At 38.0% G+C, this 19,081-nt stretch overlaps 1 protein-coding gene across 3 annotated transcripts; it reads right to left on the bottom strand.

Annotated features, from left to right (window-relative positions):
- Window positions 1-996: 996 nt before the first annotated feature.
- LOC136264352 (vacuolar protein sorting-associated protein 35-like) lies at window positions 997-17,545 on the bottom strand. 3 transcript variants are annotated; one of them, XM_066059073.1, is made up of 19 exons: window positions 16,453-17,534; window positions 16,240-16,398; window positions 15,762-15,800; window positions 15,413-15,505; window positions 15,264-15,360; window positions 14,907-15,039; window positions 14,663-14,842; window positions 11,268-11,472; window positions 11,133-11,216; window positions 9,958-10,164; window positions 9,537-9,685; window positions 9,268-9,475; window positions 9,097-9,162; window positions 8,957-9,049; window positions 5,760-5,882; window positions 5,519-5,704; window positions 4,986-5,228; window positions 4,775-4,921; window positions 997-1,274 (listed from the first exon to the last, which is right to left on the bottom strand). In XM_066059073.1, exons 1-19 carry the CDS (start codon window positions 17,323-17,325, stop codon window positions 1,101-1,103), a joined length of 3,459 nt encoding a protein of 1,152 aa, XP_065915145.1. In that variant the 5' UTR covers window positions 17,326-17,534; the 3' UTR covers window positions 997-1,100. The 3 variants fall into 3 exon arrangements, with proteins under 3 accessions (XP_065915145.1, XP_065915144.1, XP_065915146.1); XM_066059072.1 differs by having other exon boundaries at window positions 4,977-5,228; window positions 16,453-17,514; XM_066059074.1 differs by lacking the exon at window positions 997-1,274 and adding an exon at window positions 1,288-4,731 and having other exon boundaries at window positions 4,977-5,228; window positions 16,453-17,545.
- Window positions 17,546-19,081: the final 1,536 nt, after the last annotated feature.

Genomic DNA, 19,081 nt, shown 5'->3' with positions numbered 1-19,081 from the left:
GTATGAGGACATGAAAGATTATTACTGTGATGTTTACATCACTTGTACTAAAATGATGCTATACAGTGGAACCTCTCTTAACAAACTCCCTAAATTAAGGACACAATAGAAAAAGCATCCATAATAAGGACAGGTCTGGTTGGTACATATTTTACCTCTGAAAGAGGAAAACCTCTTACAGCCAAAAGTGTAATTAACTGTAACATTAATATTTTTCACCAGGATGACTCTTCTCAGTGTTCTGTGGAGCCATGCAGTGGTTGGGAATCATAATCTGAGAAATTGTAGTGCTAACGCCCATAGAACAATCCAAGCAAAGCCGTCTTGTTGATGATAATTGGTGGAAAATATCCTCTTTCAGGGTAAAAAATGTACTAACCAGACCTGAATTTTATATTCAATTGAATATATATACCGTAGACTTTACCATCCACACTGATTAACATGTACTGTGCTTACCCTTTATGACTGCAAATTTGCTCAATAGATGAATGATAAGTATGTAAAGATAATAATGAAGACACAGTAGAAGCATACAATGCGGAATGTATGTGGTGTAATTGTACCTCTTGTGGTTCGTTCTCTTGAATGTGCTATAGCTATATTTAAGTTATTCTCAGAATATAATATAGCTTTAACCTTTTCAAGGGTTTATGAGTCAGTACGTACATAAAATTTTAAAATTGTATGACAGGTTATTTGGCACAATAGCAGTGCTATGGTCAAAAAGAAGAGGCTCACACACTACTCTTGCTTTCCTTATACAGTTTAGAATAGAGTAGCATTTTGATTTACATTTTAGCTACTTCAACTTTCCTAAAATATTATAATTTTGAACTCTCTCTTGTTAAAGCTTAATCATTTCCTTTGCTCTTTCCTCCCAATCTATGGAGGTATAAGATAAGATGTTGCTCTAGTTTCTAGTAACTTCCTAGCTAGGACATAATAAAGTTTTGCAACCCCCCCTCCCCATCAGTCCACCCTTGTACTACACAATTCATTTAATAAACAGCTATAATATTCCATGTACTATATTCAGAATTAACATCTATATGATTTTATCATGTACTACAATTCATGTGCACAGCTTTTTTTCTGTACTATACTACAGTGTCATCATAATATGAACTATCCTTGGATGATTTTAGTCTTTTTATGTGTGATATTGCGTTAGCAAAATGTGTCTTGATCATGTTTGCCTCCTCACTATCGCTAAGTTTGGTAACTGCTTCTTTTACCATCTCAATTAATCTTTCCACCATTGTTGATGTTATCTAGAGAACGTCATAACACAGCTATTATGAATAACAATCTCATTCATATCCTGTTGCCTGGTATAGTGAGGAGCTGTTAAACTCCAAAAATGACTTTTTATAATTTCAATATTATTATGTTAAAAACATTTTAAATGTGCAATGGGTCATAAACAGAGTTTCTAAGATCTGGTGCTTTTCTAAAGAATGACTCAAATGTACTCACACCATCCAACATTCCAAAGCGAACCTCAGTGTAATTATGTATTCAAACCGAGACCTTAACATAAGCTAGGTAGTGATTTTCTTAAAGAGCACAGAACTCCACAACTAAGAACTTACATATTACTACTAATAAGTATGACTAGAGTACTAAAGTACACATTCCATTCTCCAGGAGATACTTCAGAGATGAAGAAACTAATTATAGGAAATTGTTGACAGCATGCATGCAACAATGGCCATTCTGAATCGGCATTAAGTGGTGGTACACATACTTGTACTATCAAAATTGGAAGAATTTTTTTTAACAATTTGTTTGGTCACGTGCACACTCTATAAATCACTTTGGGTAAGCCTAACATGTCATGTAATGTTTGAGATATTTTATTGATTTTGAACAATATTTTGCAACCGTGATTGTATTAGCTGATGTTCTATTTAGGCACTTGCACCAGAAGGGATTGTTAGTTGATTTGCGACCAAGCACGGTCAAAGTTTTGACAGGGCAAAATTTCTCCATTGGCTTGTGACTTAAAGCATTATCAGTGCCTGAAGCATTTCTTCTTAAAATATTTAATGTCATTTTATTCTCCATTTTCCTGTGCTTCCAAGGTTATATAAGAATTTCTTGGTACATTCTGCCTACAGCTGTTAAATAAGCAACACCATATCACAACAAAATTGTGACCAGATTTTACAAAACCAATTCAAATCACACATCAGATAAATCTAACTATTTACACCACCAGTAGATAGCTACGTACCATACTATTGGTTTTGACCCTCAGCATTATACTCAAACTATTTAAGGCTGGTTTAAAGAGGTGTCTTTTCTGGATGGTGTGGGGTGTTTGAATAGCAGTTTCTGGCCTTGTGAAGGATCTGGCTTGACAAGATTAGTGGTGTACTGATGGATGGCCTGATATAGTTGGCCAAGCATATTGTATTGGTTTTGCTACACATCAGCCACTAAGAACCAGCATAGCCCTGTAATATCTTTCAACTATCCAATTTGAAGTCTATCTCTCGCCCACCTCACCACCCCCACTCCTTTGTGAGCACTCATTCGCTCGTCTATATCTTATTTGGCAGGAAACTCTACAAACAGCTACAAGTACTGGAAGTGGTCTGAAAGGTAATAAATTGATTATCTCTTGTGCACATTTCATATGTATGCTCACTATACCTTTGGCAAGTTATAATGGCTTGAATTCTCTTGATTTCTCATGTAAAATTTGGATCATTTTTCCAAAACTCAGTCACAATTGTTACTGGAGAGTTGAAAAACCTTGCTGTTATGTATGGTAATTTCAATTATTGGTTGTGGGTTTTGAACTCTTTGTTTCATCTTGATCTTTGATCCACAGTAGCACTATTTTTAACTTTGACCACTGACTTTAAGTTTAACCATAGTAAATATTTTCAATTATTTATAAAAGGCTCTTCTACAATGTATTTACATATCTGTATTCATCTTAAACAATTCACCCAGTAGGCATGATGGCATAATTCAAAACTCAATGGCACACTTGTTACACATGTTTGGCTGTCACTTAATAACCCTTATCCCCAAATTTCTTTTAATACACCAAAAGATAGTTACTCCATATACAAAGCAAACTTCCACTTGGAAAGTGATTGACCCTGTAGGCATGACAAAAGTCCAGTCCTTTTTAGACAATGAATGTTTATCAGATTTGAACAAAAAAAATTGGTACTGACATTTGCTTTTGAATGCTTGTGTACCAAACTTTAGCATAATCAGATAATGCATTTGTGTCCATGACTGTTTCTGCAGCCAGGTACACTGTATTTTGGCTCCTAGCTAGTCACATGTCAGACTTGGATGGTTTTTTTTCTACCCATGTATAATTCACAATGCTTCTGAACACTAACTAGTGTAGCAGTCACTGAGCAGTCCTACATAGCCAAAATACAGTGTGCAAACTGAGCCACTATTGCATGTTGATGGAAGCATGCGATAGTGGCTCATACATATGCATCCGTAATGCACATGTTTGTGAATTGTGAATCTCTATAGTAGCCATTATCAGGTAAGATGAAAAGAGAACAAAATTCCTGATATGCAAAAGAAAAACCTGAAACTTGATCACCCATATCTGATATGTAGACACCCTACTGCTTGGGAAACCCTATACTGTAAAATTGTATTACAGGTTTTTGCAATTGAATTCGTCGCCTTTGCGATTGAATTCGTCCCGTTTGCAATTGAATTCATCGGTATTGCAATTGAATTCGTCGGTTTTGCAGTTGAATTAGTCGGTTTTGCAATAGAATTCGTCGCGTTTGCATTACAATTCGTCATAAACAAAACGGCTCCAAGAAACCAACCCATTCATTAAGAGATGAACTATTTATGCCTTGGAGAGTTACACTTGAGACACTAGAAGGTAATTGAAGCTGGTAGTACGCGAAGTTGATAGCTGTCTGACAAGTTAATTAACTTGCTCGCGAGTGACCACACCCATCGCGAATTGCGTAGTAGAGTTTGGAATGTTGCTGGATAGGCTGTAGAGGAAGAATTATTGCCTTATAAAGAGTTGTTTACTACCGTTGTACTTGAACAAGTTCTTGTAGCAGCTGCTACATCATGTTTTCGTGTTTGCTCCAGCTGCCATTCTTGTTACGGACGAATTTAACTGCAAAGGCGACGAATTCAATTACAAAAGCGACGAATTCAATTGCAAACGGGACGAGCAAAACTGACAAATTCAATTGCAAACGGGACGAATTCAATTGCAACAGCGACGAACTCAATTGCAAACGGGACGAATTCAATTGCAAAGTCGCCGAATTCAATTGCAAAAACCTGTATTAGGATTAGGGATCACAGAGTTTCGTATGCATGAAAATCACATTATTGCTCTTCCTGTTAACAACACACAATGATGTGGTACACCAGCTTCCTTGGTCACATGATATACTACCTGTGTGCCTTGATCATTATTTATTAAATAAGCACACCCCATGCAAAATTGGATTATATGGTGATTGGGCCTGCAAAAACAGGATATGTGGGCAAACAAAATTTGCCTACTTTTCCAAACTTTCACCACTCATAACTTTTCATTCCATCATGCTATTCCCATAAAATGTTCAACACTACTTAACAACTTAATCGGCTTTATAACACAAGTTACAAAATGCAAATAGTTTACTGCAGTGCTAAGATATGACCTGCTGTGTGATGGGGTGTAGTTTGTGTCCACATGCCCTGTTTTAGCAGACTCGGTCACTATTATTATGGTAAGTGATTGGTTTAGTTAATGTGCACATACCTCATCATTTTCCTGCTCATAAAAGTACATGTATTTGTTGAGTAGTTCTACTAGTAGTTGTGCTTTGAGCTCTAATGTGTCCTCACAAGTGACAGCAATACGGCCAGATCTCCGTAGACACTCAACCACCCTTTTACCATCACCACACTATATCATTATGTTGTACACGTATATTATTTTACAGCATGAAAGCTACACTAACCACTAGCACCTCAGTAGGGTCTTCAGGTGATATCACTTTACCAGACCAGAATAGATGAGCACATAACGCTACACCTCTGCACTGATCTGCCTTTTCTGGCAGATTGGAGCAACTCACAGTTAACTTTGTACTGATTGTTTTTAGGTTCTCCTCCCCCAAGCATGTTAATTGTTCTACCACTGACACTATTAACATGATGCCATCACATCGTGCTTTCTTGTCTAGGGCATCTTCTTCACATAATGACATTGCCTACAAGATATATGTGCAATGGATATAATAATATCATAATACTACATGTTGTCAATAACAATATATCAATATTTAATATTAAAGCTGATCCCATGGCAATAGAATGTACCTGGATCCAATATGTTTATTTTTAACTTTAGGGGAGGGACCAAGCTACAGCTGTATAAGAGTTTCCTGCATTAAAACATTGCAATCCCTACTGGAAGTTAACAGTTCCTAATTTATTTTTCCCACTTGAACAAGATACGCATACTGAGTTACAACTGCACGTAATACTTATTTAAGCACACCTGGTTGACAAACCCATATGTGATAGTCTCATCTTGTATCTGGTCAGCTGTCAGAGCTCCTTGTAGAAATAAACTCAGACAGATCTCTAACCTCTGGCCAAATTCAGGTCCAATCTTGTTGAGAGCAAAAATTGTTTCATGACAGAATTTAAATATCTTTTTTGATTTCTTTTGCCAGCGGTTATCCTGCAGAACAGAGGTGCCACATACCCAGATAAGCCATAGATAGCATAATGCCAACCTCCTCTTGCAAGCCTTGATAAGTCTTCACCAACCTGTAGGCTGCAAACACCAGAGGAGGTAGAGTGTACATAATCCTCTGGTCACCTCCAGTGTTGAAAGACTCTCTAGCAGTATGTAACATCTGGAACAATATGCACACATTACACATAGCAAATGTGTACATGTATGCATGTGCATGTGTGTTGTATTTGTAGTGTTTGCGTGCGCATGCATGTGTGCGTGTGCGTGTAATTGTAGGCACCTCCTTATGGTGGTTGATGGGCAGCAATTAACTTAACGTAAGTTTCCAGCGAATTGACTTTTATGAATGTGTGAAGTACGTGTGTAGTTTAGTTCTTCGCGTAGTTCAGTTCTTTATAAGGTGGTTTACTTGCTACAATTAAGCTTGCAACTTGAGGTTAATTATATTGTGTTTTTGCACTAGAGGGTTTAACTTATTCTCAGGACACATACAGTCTTTGCTCTGGATCCATCTTATTCATCACTTGGAACATCCGCACTCTGGTAGACAGGTCTGGAAATGATTGAAGAATTTATAGGGTAAGACCTAGGTAAAAATTTTGCCATCATACACAGGCCCTCATTATGTTAATAGGAAATTGAACTTTTTTGTTAAGGAATTAGAAAAGTTGAACGTGGCTGTTGCTGGTATACAAGATTGGACAGGATGTTTGGAATGCAGATGGATTTACTTTTTACATTCAGGGCACACTTCTGGTGATGGTAAACCACTTTTTAGAAATTATGGTGTAGGCATTGAGCTTCATCAACTTGCTACTGATGCATGGACATAGACGATAAGGTGGTTCTACATAGGTGGACTGATAGTAGGTCCCTGCTGGATGACAAGACTAGAGCTTGTCAAAGGTATTGCAGTTGCTGCAGAGTTCTTCTGCTAAGTATGAGTTCCAATTATGCCAGAGGTTGGTGAAAAGGGCTGTGGATGAAGCTAAGGAGGCATGGATTAGTAAGGTGATAGTGAGGCTGATCATAGTTGAGATGGGAACTGAGGTGGAATTGCATTAAGAAGTTGTAGGAAGCCTTTCGTGGAATTGAAGACAGCTTGCTCATTATGTCAGACTTCAGAAGCAAGATGGCAACTTAACTACAAGGCCTGAAGAGCTTAAACAGTTATGGTACGGACATTTTGCCAGTCAGTGTGATCAAGAAATGATTGGTGGAATGTTGTCCTGGGAAACGATGCAATGTCTTGATAACCCTCCTACTCTGATGAACTGATAGCAAAAATGAAAATGAAATGGGGAGGCTGGAGGGAGGACTGGTACCTTACCTGAACTGACACTACACAGAATGCTGATGTTAATGAGGGGTATGGAAGGCGGGGTGTATGGTTCAGTATTGTTAGGATGCAGAAATTGTTCCAATACCAGAATCTCAGGAATTGTGATAACTGGAGGAGAATTAGACGTGGCTGGGAAGTTGCCTGGACATATACTGCAAGGTAGGCTTCAGTTGATTGCAGAGAAAGTCTTTCCTGAGTTTCAGTGTGGCTTCTGCAAGGAAAGGAGATGTGTAAATGTGGCTATTACAGCTTGGCAGTAATTAGAGAGGAGCAGAAATATGATGACCCTCTATTTGCACTTTTGCTGACCTCTGCAAGGCAAACAACTCCATATGTAAAGAGGCCTTGTGGCAGACTGTTAGTGTATGATGATGTCAACAGGGTGCCCTAAAGACAACATGTCTATACAGTTAGAGGATGGTGTATTAACTGCAGTGGATAATTTCATGTACGTATCTTGGAAATAATCAATAATGACAGTGAAGTTGTCAATGACATTTAGCAAGGCTGCAAGAACGTTTGGATGTTTGTGATCCTTGATAATCGGGGTCTCAGTGTGCAGATTAAGAGAGATGTGTAAGAGAGGTGTGTATCAGCTGTGGTGATGTCTACTTGGTTGTACGGATTAGAGATGTGGATGGTGAAGATTCCTAGCATAAGACATTTTCATATCTGTTTCAGGTAATTTTGGCTGTGTCTAGGATTAGGCAATGGAAGGAACAAATGACAGTTGGAATGAATGAGAGCATGGCTGATGTTATTGGGAAGCATCAATGTAAGTGGTTATAGGGCATTTGGCACAGATGGAAGATTATACCTAAGCAGTTACTTTTTGGTGAGCTGTTAAAACCCACCTAACACACGGCCCTAAGAAATGATGGAAAGATCCAGTAGTGGCGGATGTTAGGAAACTTGGGATTGAAGAAGGTTAATTGGTTTAAGATTGCACAAGATAGACAACAATTTACATCTATCTGTTGATGTTAGGGAGGTCTGAGCTGCTAAATAACCTAACTTTTACTTGTACATTAGGACGTTCATTTAAGCATCCTGGAGATTACACAAGCCATCAACACTTTTGTTGCAGACAACATCTGTATCATGGAAGCCTGGGAACCTCCACTTTTAACTTTTCCTGTGGAAGGATATTTTGTAGGAAGGGGGATCTCACCAGGCATTCACATTTCTGTAACCTTGCTACACTAGTCATCGGGTTTCCCAGAAGATACTGCAATTATCTTTTTGATGACTGTTACAGACTACGGGTGTATGTCTATGTGCATACGTGTACACGTGCGTGTGTGCGTGTGTTGTGTATGTGTGTGGCTAGAGCATCAGCTGGGTAATTGAAAGGTTCCAGGTTTAATTCTTAGATATGCCAAGTCGGTGTTGTTGTTATTTCCTTGAGCAAGAAACTTTACTCACATTGCTCTAGTCTTCCCAACTGCTAAAAGGGAACCTGGTGACCTGGTTTCAATTTCCACCCATGGCCAACCGTAACATCAATGGGTACCTGGTGCCAACTGTCCATGTCTCACATCGTGGGTGAAGGACCAGGTGGGACTTCAAGTGCCCACATATTTACCTGTGAGACATGGCACAGCCTCCTGTGGGTTACTATAGTCCTGCCCCAGGAGAATTTCCTGTGCACTCCTAGCAACTGAGTAGCACACAGGTGTCCAAGTGTTGGTTCACTGTTTTAAAAGTAGCCGAAGGCTTTGCTTCGTGTGTGTATGTGTATGTATGTGTGTGTGCATTTGTGTGTAGTGTAGTGTGAATGTGAGTGTCTGAGAGAGTGTGTGTGTGTGCGTGTGTGTGTGTGTACAGTTGTGTACATAATGTATACTTCTTAATTTATTTACAAGCTCAACTTAAGGAATACGGACACCCACCATATATTGCTGGTCAGTCACATCAGCCTTCAACAAGTGTACCAACCTAGCCATCAACCATTGTTCTTCACAGAAATCCTCATTGTTGTGCAACTGGTAAAGGAAAAGGTCACATCATGAGGTCATATGATATAACATACAGGTTCCTTGAGTTGATCAGACTGGTCTTGTATCAGAGGTGACAGCAAGTTGAACAGTGACCTCAACTATATTTACAAAAATAATACATAAATATATTAATGACCATAATATGAATACAACAATGCATTGCACAAAAAGGTAATAGCTCATTCACTTCAGATACCACTTACAGCATCTGGTGTGGTTATGTACATGTACTTCTCCACTATGGTAGTGGCCAGGTGAACTGCTAACTGTTTACGACCCTGATAGTCAAACAGTTGTAACATCTTTGGGTAGTATTCCAGTTGTAAGACACACAATGTGTCGTCATAATTCTCTAATAGCATCATCACCAGTCTTGTTAGTTCTTCACCAGCAATGCTATTACCATCAACTCTATGTATAAAGGAAAGTAGATGATACCTGATCTGTACGTGTGACAAGCTACTTGACTTACTGAAATATGTTTCGTTGCTGCAACAGTTCAACAGTGCTGCATAACACTTTGTCCACATAGTCAATATGGTCAGGGTAGACCTTTAAGGCAAGATTAATCAGGGACACCAGCATTGCTAATATATCTTCCAGCAACATGTCAAGGCATGTCTAAGAATAAACACAATGCAAAAGACATCAACATGTTGCAAACAACCAAGCATACAGTGATTTGGATATACATAGCAGTGGTATTGTAGATATCTGAAGTAACCACTTTAATTTACAAGGTGCTGATTTTATGTCTTCACCAAAATTTCACTTCTGTAAAATGGTATACAAAACAGTTCAACATTGTAGAATAACAAAACAAAAGAGTGCAACATCTCTATTACGTAAATATGTACAAGGGTGCATAACAATAGTAGCAGTAAATTACTCACTGGTATAATCTGAGACAACTTCTCTGAGAACATGTCAAACAATGGCAGTGACACAGGTGCTCCAATGGTAGCACAATGGTGGGTATATGTGGCAATACGATTCATTAAGCAGACAAATATGTTCTTAAAGTCAACTTGTGGCTGAAGTTCACCACAATATTTTAACAGAATATCAAGTGTATCGAGGTGATACTCATCTGGAAATGCCTAAGTGAACAAATTATCACATAGCTTAGTGCTGAGCGGTTTTGATATTTAATAGATGATACAATACTGTTACTTGATATAACCAAGAGTTTATTATGAACTCTTGATATTGCGGTCTACTATACAATACTATTGGTATGACTTAGTTAGAGTTAAGGACATTTGTCAAACTTCATTTGCCAGTCTATTCAGTATATTTTTCTCTACTCGCTGCATAGTAAACTTGCCAAACGTTTGTCTACCAACCTGCTTCACATGCTGATTTCTCAAACTTAAGCTGCACCAAACTTTTGTCATTTATGGTATAGTTTGCATTGCTGCACGTTTGATAGGGATGCTTTGTTATGTTTGGTGTTGCATGGTTTTTCTCTGCATTCATCGTTTGCAATAAACAGTTCTTTTTGTCCAAGATTGTTGGGCAAAAACTACCAAACAGTTTCCAGTAAACTCTTTGAAGTATGGCCTTAATTATGCATACAGTGTGGCCTGTCTAACCTGATCTCCTGCATACGTGTATATCAAATGGATTGATAATACTCACTAGAATTTGTACATTTTATCTTCAATTGTGGGGAATGTTATGTACAATCTTGGATTTAGAGATCACCGCAGTGAGACAGTGATGCCTATGCTTATACTTAGGTGTGTACCATTGGTGTAGACCTTTCAAATTCTGCATACTCTTTTATCCAAGCACCTCAATCATCTGATGCCATATATCTGACTGCTCAATTAGAGTATTTTGTCATCATATGTTTTATTGGAGTATAATGTGTGTTTTACTATGAGTAGTTGAATTAAATCTCAACACAAGCATTCAGATAACTGAGAATTTACTGTATTCTTCCAGTTAGAGGTTTAGGAAACTAAGATTTGTAGCAACAAAAAATTTAAGATTGGTGCATTGTCATATATACACTGCTTCATTAGAGGTTACACACAAACCATGTACAATAATTATTTTTCACCTGTATAATATAATCCATCAGATGGTCTTGAGCCATCACATTTTGACATGTAGTGACTTGTTCCATGATGTAATGAACAACATACTACACACACATAGTGTATAAAATATTTTGTATTTAAATATGTCCACATACAATTTTATACTTATCAACATCAATGCCTTCTAGTTGAGACAGTCGCACAAGGTTAGTACCCACAAGTATGCAAAGCTCCATCTGTTCCTCTTCCAATTGCTCCTTTCCTTGACATTCTTCCTGGTATTGTATCCACAGCTTGTTCATCTCAGCAAAGTTGACCAAGATGAAGTAAACTGAATCATCTACTGTCCCATCACTGTCACTGCATGGACAGTCACAACTAACCATACCAGTTTTGACACACGATACAGTGGGTTTATGATATCTTGCCATTTTAATATGCATGTGCAGACTTTTAAACTGCCACGACTGAACCCAGATAAAACTATGCAGAGCTAAAGATTTTCAGTACAAAGAGAACTCTGTATACCATTAAAGTCTCTGGAAATACATCACAATGATCACGGATGCTTGTATGACAATATTCAAATCCACACATGTGTGTATTATAACAATCCGTTGTACAGTTTGTTCAGATGCAAGTAATATAATCTGTTTAACTGAATACCAAAATGATTGTTCTATTAGAGTGGCTGTATGATGCTGAATACTAAACCCACACAAAACAGCCAAGCAGTAAAAAAGGATGCGAACACTTGAGTTTTAAAAATGAAATCAAAGTGACAACCAACAAATGGCTGTAATGTTGATGGTAATAAATTAACAATGCACAGCCATTAAAAAAATTTATTAGCATTAACATCATTGTAACTATTTCTTAGCTGTTGTGCGACTTTTAAAACACCAGAGTTTTAAAATGAAATCAAACTGGAGGCCAAGAAATGGCTGCAATGTTATTTATAATAAATTATAAATAATGCACAGCTATTTTAAAATTTACATAATTGTAGCTATTTCTTAGCCACCACATTTGATTTCACAACCCTTTCACCCAGGCTTTTTAAGGCCACACAATCTTTTTCATAGTTTGGCTGTTTTGTGTGGATTTCACTTTTTTGTACTTTATAAGGCCTAAAAACCATGAGACTTTGGGGTTTGTTTCTACTCAAATTTCTTCTTTTTTATACAGACACAATGATGATTATCCTATAAATGTATTGTATTGCATGTTTTACTTCAGTATTTGGTGATATTATTGTAATACTCTAATAGAGAGCACATTTTTGAGGACTTCTAATAGAACATACATAGAATAATCTAGGAACTTTCATTGGTAGATCTATTGCATGCTTTACTTCAATATTTGGTAACATACTCTTAATAGAGTGCACATTTTTTAGTATATCTCAATCACGCAATTTTACACTTGTTTGGATAACTTAACTCTATTGCTTTTCAAACCATCAAAAGGCACAGCTATGATGATCAGCCTACGTGCACACCAACTTGTAAGTTATTCCCATACTCGGTTACCCTGTAGTTATGACAGAGGTTTGATCTTTTTTATGTAAAAATAAACACTCATAATTCCTTGGATATGCATCAGATTCACAGCAAACTTGGTACATGAATTTACCTTTACGCTATTCTTCACTTGTGCCGAAGATTGAGGTAATTGGTCAAGTTAGATATTATAGCAATTTTTGCTAAGCATGGCAAAAATAAATCAAAGCCCCATAACCTCCCTACAACTTAAGAAAAACTTTAAAATGCCCATATCTTGCAAATGGCTGGTACAAATTCAATCAAATTCACTATGTGGCCTACCCTACCTCGCGGACAGCTATAGTGCAAAAAATGGTGTGCTTTGGAGAAGGGGCCGTGGAGCTATGCACATGTAAAAATGCTGTTTTTTTTCTTACTGTCAATACACTCTGTGCCAAACTTCAAGGCAAATAAGGTACACATTTTCATTTAATAAAAATATTTGCAAAGTGCACAAAAAGAAGAAGGAAAGAATATCTTGGCCCTTAAGGAGAACATTTTGTCTGCCCGTATCTTGGGAGTGGTTGCAGCGAATTCAATCAAGCTTAAGGTATGTGGCCTGCACTTCTATGTATCTAAGAATTGCATACTCTGGAGAAGAGACCATGGAGCTATGCATGCATGAAAAAAACACATTTTCATTCTTCTTGTTAATATGCACATGGTGTGGTGTACCAAGTTCCTTAGCCACATGGCATACATTCGTGTGTCTTGTTTAGAGTTTAGTAGTAACTAGCGTAAGCGACTGATTATCGACCGGTACGTATTATCGACCTAAGCATTTCCCATAAAAGCAATGAACTCCTCTGTAAATTTGTACTTGTTTATAAGACTGTTCTAATGGTTTCTGTCTTCTTTTATAGGCTTTTGATCATCGAAGAAGGGTTTTACATCATAGTTTCCCACGTGTTTCCCATTGCAAGTTTGTTTAATCATGCGAAGATGATTTCGCTACTTTTGAATGGAGAAGAAGGAGATAAGTCAGCCAAGACATCACTACCAGTGTTGTACATAGTGGAAATGTATTGGCCCATGTTCTACAATGTCTTACAGTAGTGGTGAAGCCTGAAAGAATTCTGAATGATACGCTGGATCCGGTGATACACGATGTCATCAAATCCACCTTTGTTCACTCGTGTCATGGACTGGAAAAGGCAGTCAGGTTGTTCTATTCAGTGTTAAAGAAGGTTTCAAGCAAACACCAGTCTAAAGACTTGTAGTTTTGTTGTTGCTTTATTGAAAAGATGGCATTTTGTGTTTTTCAATCATAACTCACGTTCTAATCATGCAATTAATCTGAAATTTGGTGGGTGTGTACATTATTAGATGCTGAATTGCATCATATATGGCAGGATGTGGCAGAGTTTTCAGGCGCAGTGATATTACATCATGTTAGCAACTGGTCGATAATCCATATTTATAAAATGCATGTGTGGTCGATAATACGTACTTTACATGGTCTTAGTCTAGCGCGTACAGCGCTAAAATGAACCGGTCTACAAAAATGGGACCACACCTACTTTACAGCTGGGAGACAGCCAGAGCAGATGGTGAAAATTGGAAACTTTTAGGACCTTCTTTCACCGAGTTAGAAGTTATAGTACCAGGTATGGTCGTTAATTGGTTGCTTACGCTACCTAATTTATGCTTTGTCGCAAATATGACTTCAGTATTATCTTCGGTTGTCTAAATATTAGGTGGCTTTTAAGGTGTCGTGTAAATGACTGTATAAAATTACAACCAGACCTAAAAAACATCTGATGAGACATTTAGCACAATGGTTCTATCTACTACTATAGTACATGCCATAATTGGTCTGTGTTCCATGACACAATTGTATGAAACATTGTGTTGTAGGTTAAATGCAATATCCCAGGCTGAACGGCTTCTTAAAAAGTCTAGATTCCAAGTTGCCTGGTTCAAGCCAGCACACATAATGGATTATCCCAAACCCAGTCATACACAGAACATTAGAACTGGTATTTCTGTTTGGTAGCATGCCTCACCTTTCACTACCAGTATCTGGTAGCACATCTTTAGAACACCGAAGCAAGTAATATCGCAGAAACAATCCCCTCAGTGGATGCTTTACTTGAAAACACATCTTTTCTAAACTCTTGAAAGTATCTCTCTTTGATCTCATCTCTAACTTCACATATACCATACTGACTGTTATCAACAAATAACTATACAGAGAAAGGAAAACAATATCATAAATTCACAAATTATATTTGATCAGCTGTAACTCACAGGCGGGGTAAATTGTCATCTATACAATTAACCAATTCATGTAGTTCCACTGTGGCCCCCTTAGCCTTTTCCTCCTTGAGCACATTAGTCAAGAACTGTTCCAAAGGATGCAACCGATGAAAAATATAAGTAACTCAATGTGTAGTCAAGGAAGACATCATGGCAACCTGATTATAGACAAAAATGTGTCTAACCTGGGGTTCTACAATTTTTTTTTGAGAAATGAAGTGAATGAAGAAGAATTGACCTTGCAATTTCTCTCAAGGACAGAATCATTGTGTTTTACGTATTAACTATAAGACTATAAGTCGTGAAATTGTGTTTATAGCCATACCATATTCACATGTACAAGGATACAGAGCTCGAAATAGTTCTTAGCTGTTAGAAGAGTTGTCTTCAGCTCGCCAAATATTGTGGCTACATGCTTCAATACATCAGTAAGTTGTTTGTTGCTCTAGTAGAGTTAACACTTAACCTCACATACTGTACGTACTGTCTCTTCTTACCATATCGTGTGTCATCTTGTGGGTGATTTCATCCACTTTTGAATGTGCTGTCTCCAGTAGCTCATTTTCACTCATTTCCTCTAGTATGTCCTCCTATAACAAATATCATTCATACATGCACAAGAAATTAAATTGCACCCAAGAATTACAGGAACACAGTATTGCAGTGTTCGAAACTGTAGTCAACTAATATACTGATTAGTCATTATCTGACCAATTTCAGCATTCAGCCAATCAAAAGCATTATGGTATTTTTTTAAATAGAAGCCGACTAAAAGCACTAGATTGATTTCTGGCATGCTGGTATTGGTGGTGAAGCAAACTTACTGTGCTAGCTACAAGTACTCACATTGCTGTTGCTCTTCTCTAGTCTTGCTGGTGTCGGTGGCTGCAATGAATACAATACAGAAAGAAAATTGTTAGCAATTCGTATATGTGACCCGGGTCTGCAAAAATAGGGCACATGGGCACAATCCACACCATATCACAGAACAGGCCATATTTCAGTGCTAGTACAGATGATCTTCCTTGTGTAATACAAGCCAATGAAATGTTTAAGAAGAGCTTAAAATTGCTTGGCCATAGCATAATATATAAAGCCATGAAGATTTTGAAAAATAGGCAAAATTTTATGAGCCCAAATGCCATTTTTGCAGGCCCAATGTTATGAACTATTGATGTATATATGCTGTAAAAAAAGTGCTCTGTGTTCATGAAGTACTTGCAATCATAAATAAAAAGCGTGCAACAACTGCTTCATTATTTATGAATAATAATTGGTCTACTAGAGCCATGTGTTCAAAGAGTATTGAATTGCATTCACTTACATCATCACCACTATCAAATGAAAATGCTTGGGTTGTTATCTTCATAATAGACCAAGGAAGGTTCTTGAATGTTCCCAGGATCTGTTTATAGTTAAACTGTAGGGACTGACTACTACTCTGAGATCCACTATCAGAGCGCTCACGTCTTTGGCTTAACTCCTGACCAAGATATAAAACATTAAGACATCGCTATCTCTAAAACAAAAATATTACCTTTAAAATTTTGTTTAATTCCCTATGGACAATGGAAATATCAGGTCGCTGTTTTGCATCATTGTTCAGGCACAATTCAATGAGGGCCTTTAAGGATGGTGGTGTACAGTATTCAAGGTAATTATCCCGTCTCTGTACTTCTGTATGTGCAACCACTGAATTATTGACAAGCTCTACTTGGTCCTTCGGTTCTGGCCACTGATGAGACATGATGTGTAAAGCAACACAGGCTAGTGAGAACACATCAACTGGTTTGCTATAGTGTGACTTAACTGACAGAGCTTCGGGTGGCATGAAATGAACGGTGCCCGGTGCTCTTGTTTGCGTCATTGTCTTACTCTGCTTAACAACCTTTGCCACTCCAAGATCAGCTATTTTTGCCACCAAATCTTTAGTGAGAAGAATGTTATTAGAAGAGAGATCCCTGTGAAGAATATCCTGACTGTGCAGATATCGCAAGCCTTCAGAAATGTCAACCAGCATGGATATTTTGATATTTAGTGCCACCACATCTTGTTGCTTATCCACCAGGAATTGAGTCAGGCTAGTATCCATCAGTTCCATCACAAGCCATGGTAGCACGCCAGTTTCTTGGGTGGGGTAATGCACCCCCAGCATTTGTACAATGTTTGGATGACGAATTTTACTGCAATTGATACACTCCATGAGAAATGACCGTTTTATAGTCTCGAATTCTTTAGCACTGACACTCTCCAGTAGAATAGAGTGAATTTCCTTTGCAGCATAAAACGTATCGCCCACCTTAACTTCTAAAACTCGCCCGTACGAGCCTCTACCTAGTTCTTTTCCAGTGGTGGTCACATCACGTAATTGTGCCTGCCGCAACTGGGCTTCCATCTTCGACGCATCCATTCTCTGAAGACTCGACTCAGCGTTCTATTAACTTCTACACTGTATTAACTTGTTTTTCTTAATCTACGCCAAAAATGGGGTTTCTCCCACAAAAATATTGCATAGTGCCTTAGTGATCATGATTGATTGATTTTTTATTTAAGCCTCGGGGGATTTAAGCTCAAATATTCGCAGATTCGGCATAGCCGTTCTTCCATACAAGAGCGTACAAACAACAAATGCAGAAAACAATTTACAACTGCAATAAACACACAGATACAAAAGCAATAAGTAAACAAAAAAATACACACTATGATACAAATTCAGAAATTACACATCATTGACACAATAGTAAATTATACACTGAGGAAGGAAAAGTGGAGGACAGAGCAACTTCATCAGGCAGATCATTCCACCAGTGCGCAGCAGAATGTCTAAACAGTTTCTTAGTAGAGGATAGTCTACAAAATGCTGGCTGAATAAATTTCTGAGAAGATCTATTGTGATATTTATGATTAGTTCCAAATACTACTGGAGGATCCAGCATAGTACCATCACCCATATAAATCTTGTGTAAGGCACACAAGCAGCGGTACTTAATTAAAGATGAAGCACTGTGGTGCCTAAGGTGCCTAGGCAGTGCTTCACCTTAAGCACTGCCTAAGGTGAAGCACTGTACTAGTATGTCTCACTTTCGTCCAATTTCTGTGTTGCCTACTTTATCTAAGATACTTGAGCGTATCCTGTATGATCAAATGGTTTCACATCTGAACAAGTACAATCTACTGACACCTCATCAGTCAGGATTTCGTTCTGGTTATTCCACTCATGATGTGCTGCTGTATGTAACAGATAAATGGATTAGGGCTATTGATAGAGGTGAATACACTGGAGCTGTGTTTTTTGGATCTGGCTAAGGCCTTTGATACTGTTGATCATGCGATTCTGTGCTCTAAGTTGCAGTGTTATGGTTTTCACGGAGCGTCTTATGCCCTGTTATGTGACTATCTGTTAAATCGACAACAACGTCTGGTGTTTAATGGTAACACATCAGACTGGGGCACTGTTACAATTGGTGTGCCCCAAGGATCTGTTTTAGGTCCATTGCTTTTTGCTTTATACATCAATGATTTGCCATCTGTCGTTGATTACTCTACTATGGACCTGTACGCTGATGATGCTGAGTTACATTATAGCCATTCAGACTTGGGTGTTGTGGAAGCACAAGTTCAATCTGATTTGGACAAGGTAGCTCGGTGGATCAGTAGTTCTCATTTATGTCTTAATGTTGTGAAGTCAACTGCCATGCTCATTGGAAGTCGGCAAAGAATTTCGGGCAAAAGTTTTAATGTCTCAATTGGGGGTATGGCTTTAAGCCAAGTTGACTCTGTTCGATATTTGGGTGTTATAATTGATCCCACATTATCGTGGTCCTTACATATCACTAATATAGCCTCTAGAGCTAGATCAAGACTCTCATCAATCTTTCGGTATGGAACTTTGACACCTGCAGTGCTATGTTTGCTTTATTCAGCTTTTGTCCTACCATTGTTTGATTACTGTGATGTTGTGTGGTGCCCCACCACCGCTAAGTTTACTGCACTGATTGAAAGAACTCACTCTAAGTTTATGAAAAAATTGCCAGCATTGTACCAGAGCAAGTTTTCCTTTACTTTGGTGGAACGTCGTAAGTTTCATACAGCTATACAGATCTTTAAATCTATTCACCAGAAGCTACCTTCGTATCTCCACAATATATTTCACTATTCCAGAGATA

Source organism: Dysidea avara, chromosome 8, assembly GCF_963678975.1.
Source record: "Dysidea avara chromosome 8, odDysAvar1.4, whole genome shotgun sequence".
Taxonomy (NCBI): domain Eukaryota; kingdom Metazoa; phylum Porifera; class Demospongiae; order Dictyoceratida; family Dysideidae; genus Dysidea; species Dysidea avara.
Note: the sequence above shows the minus strand (reverse complement) of the source record. Positions and strands in the feature narration are given on the sequence as shown.

Bases quoted from the DNA above. Each gene is read 5' to 3' on its own strand.
- LOC136264352 (XM_066059072.1), bottom strand. From the start codon at position 17,325: ATGGATGCGTCGAAGATGGAAGCCCAGTTGCGGCAGGCACAATTACGT. The intron at 5,883-8,956 runs GTGGGTGTCCGT...ATATTGTTCCAG, and splicing joins TGACTGACCAGCAATATATG to ATGTTACATACTGCTAGAGA. The intron at 5,705-5,759 runs GTTGGCATTATG...TCTGTTCTGCAG, and splicing joins ATCAAGGCTTGCAAGAGGAG to GATAACCGCTGGCAAAAGAA.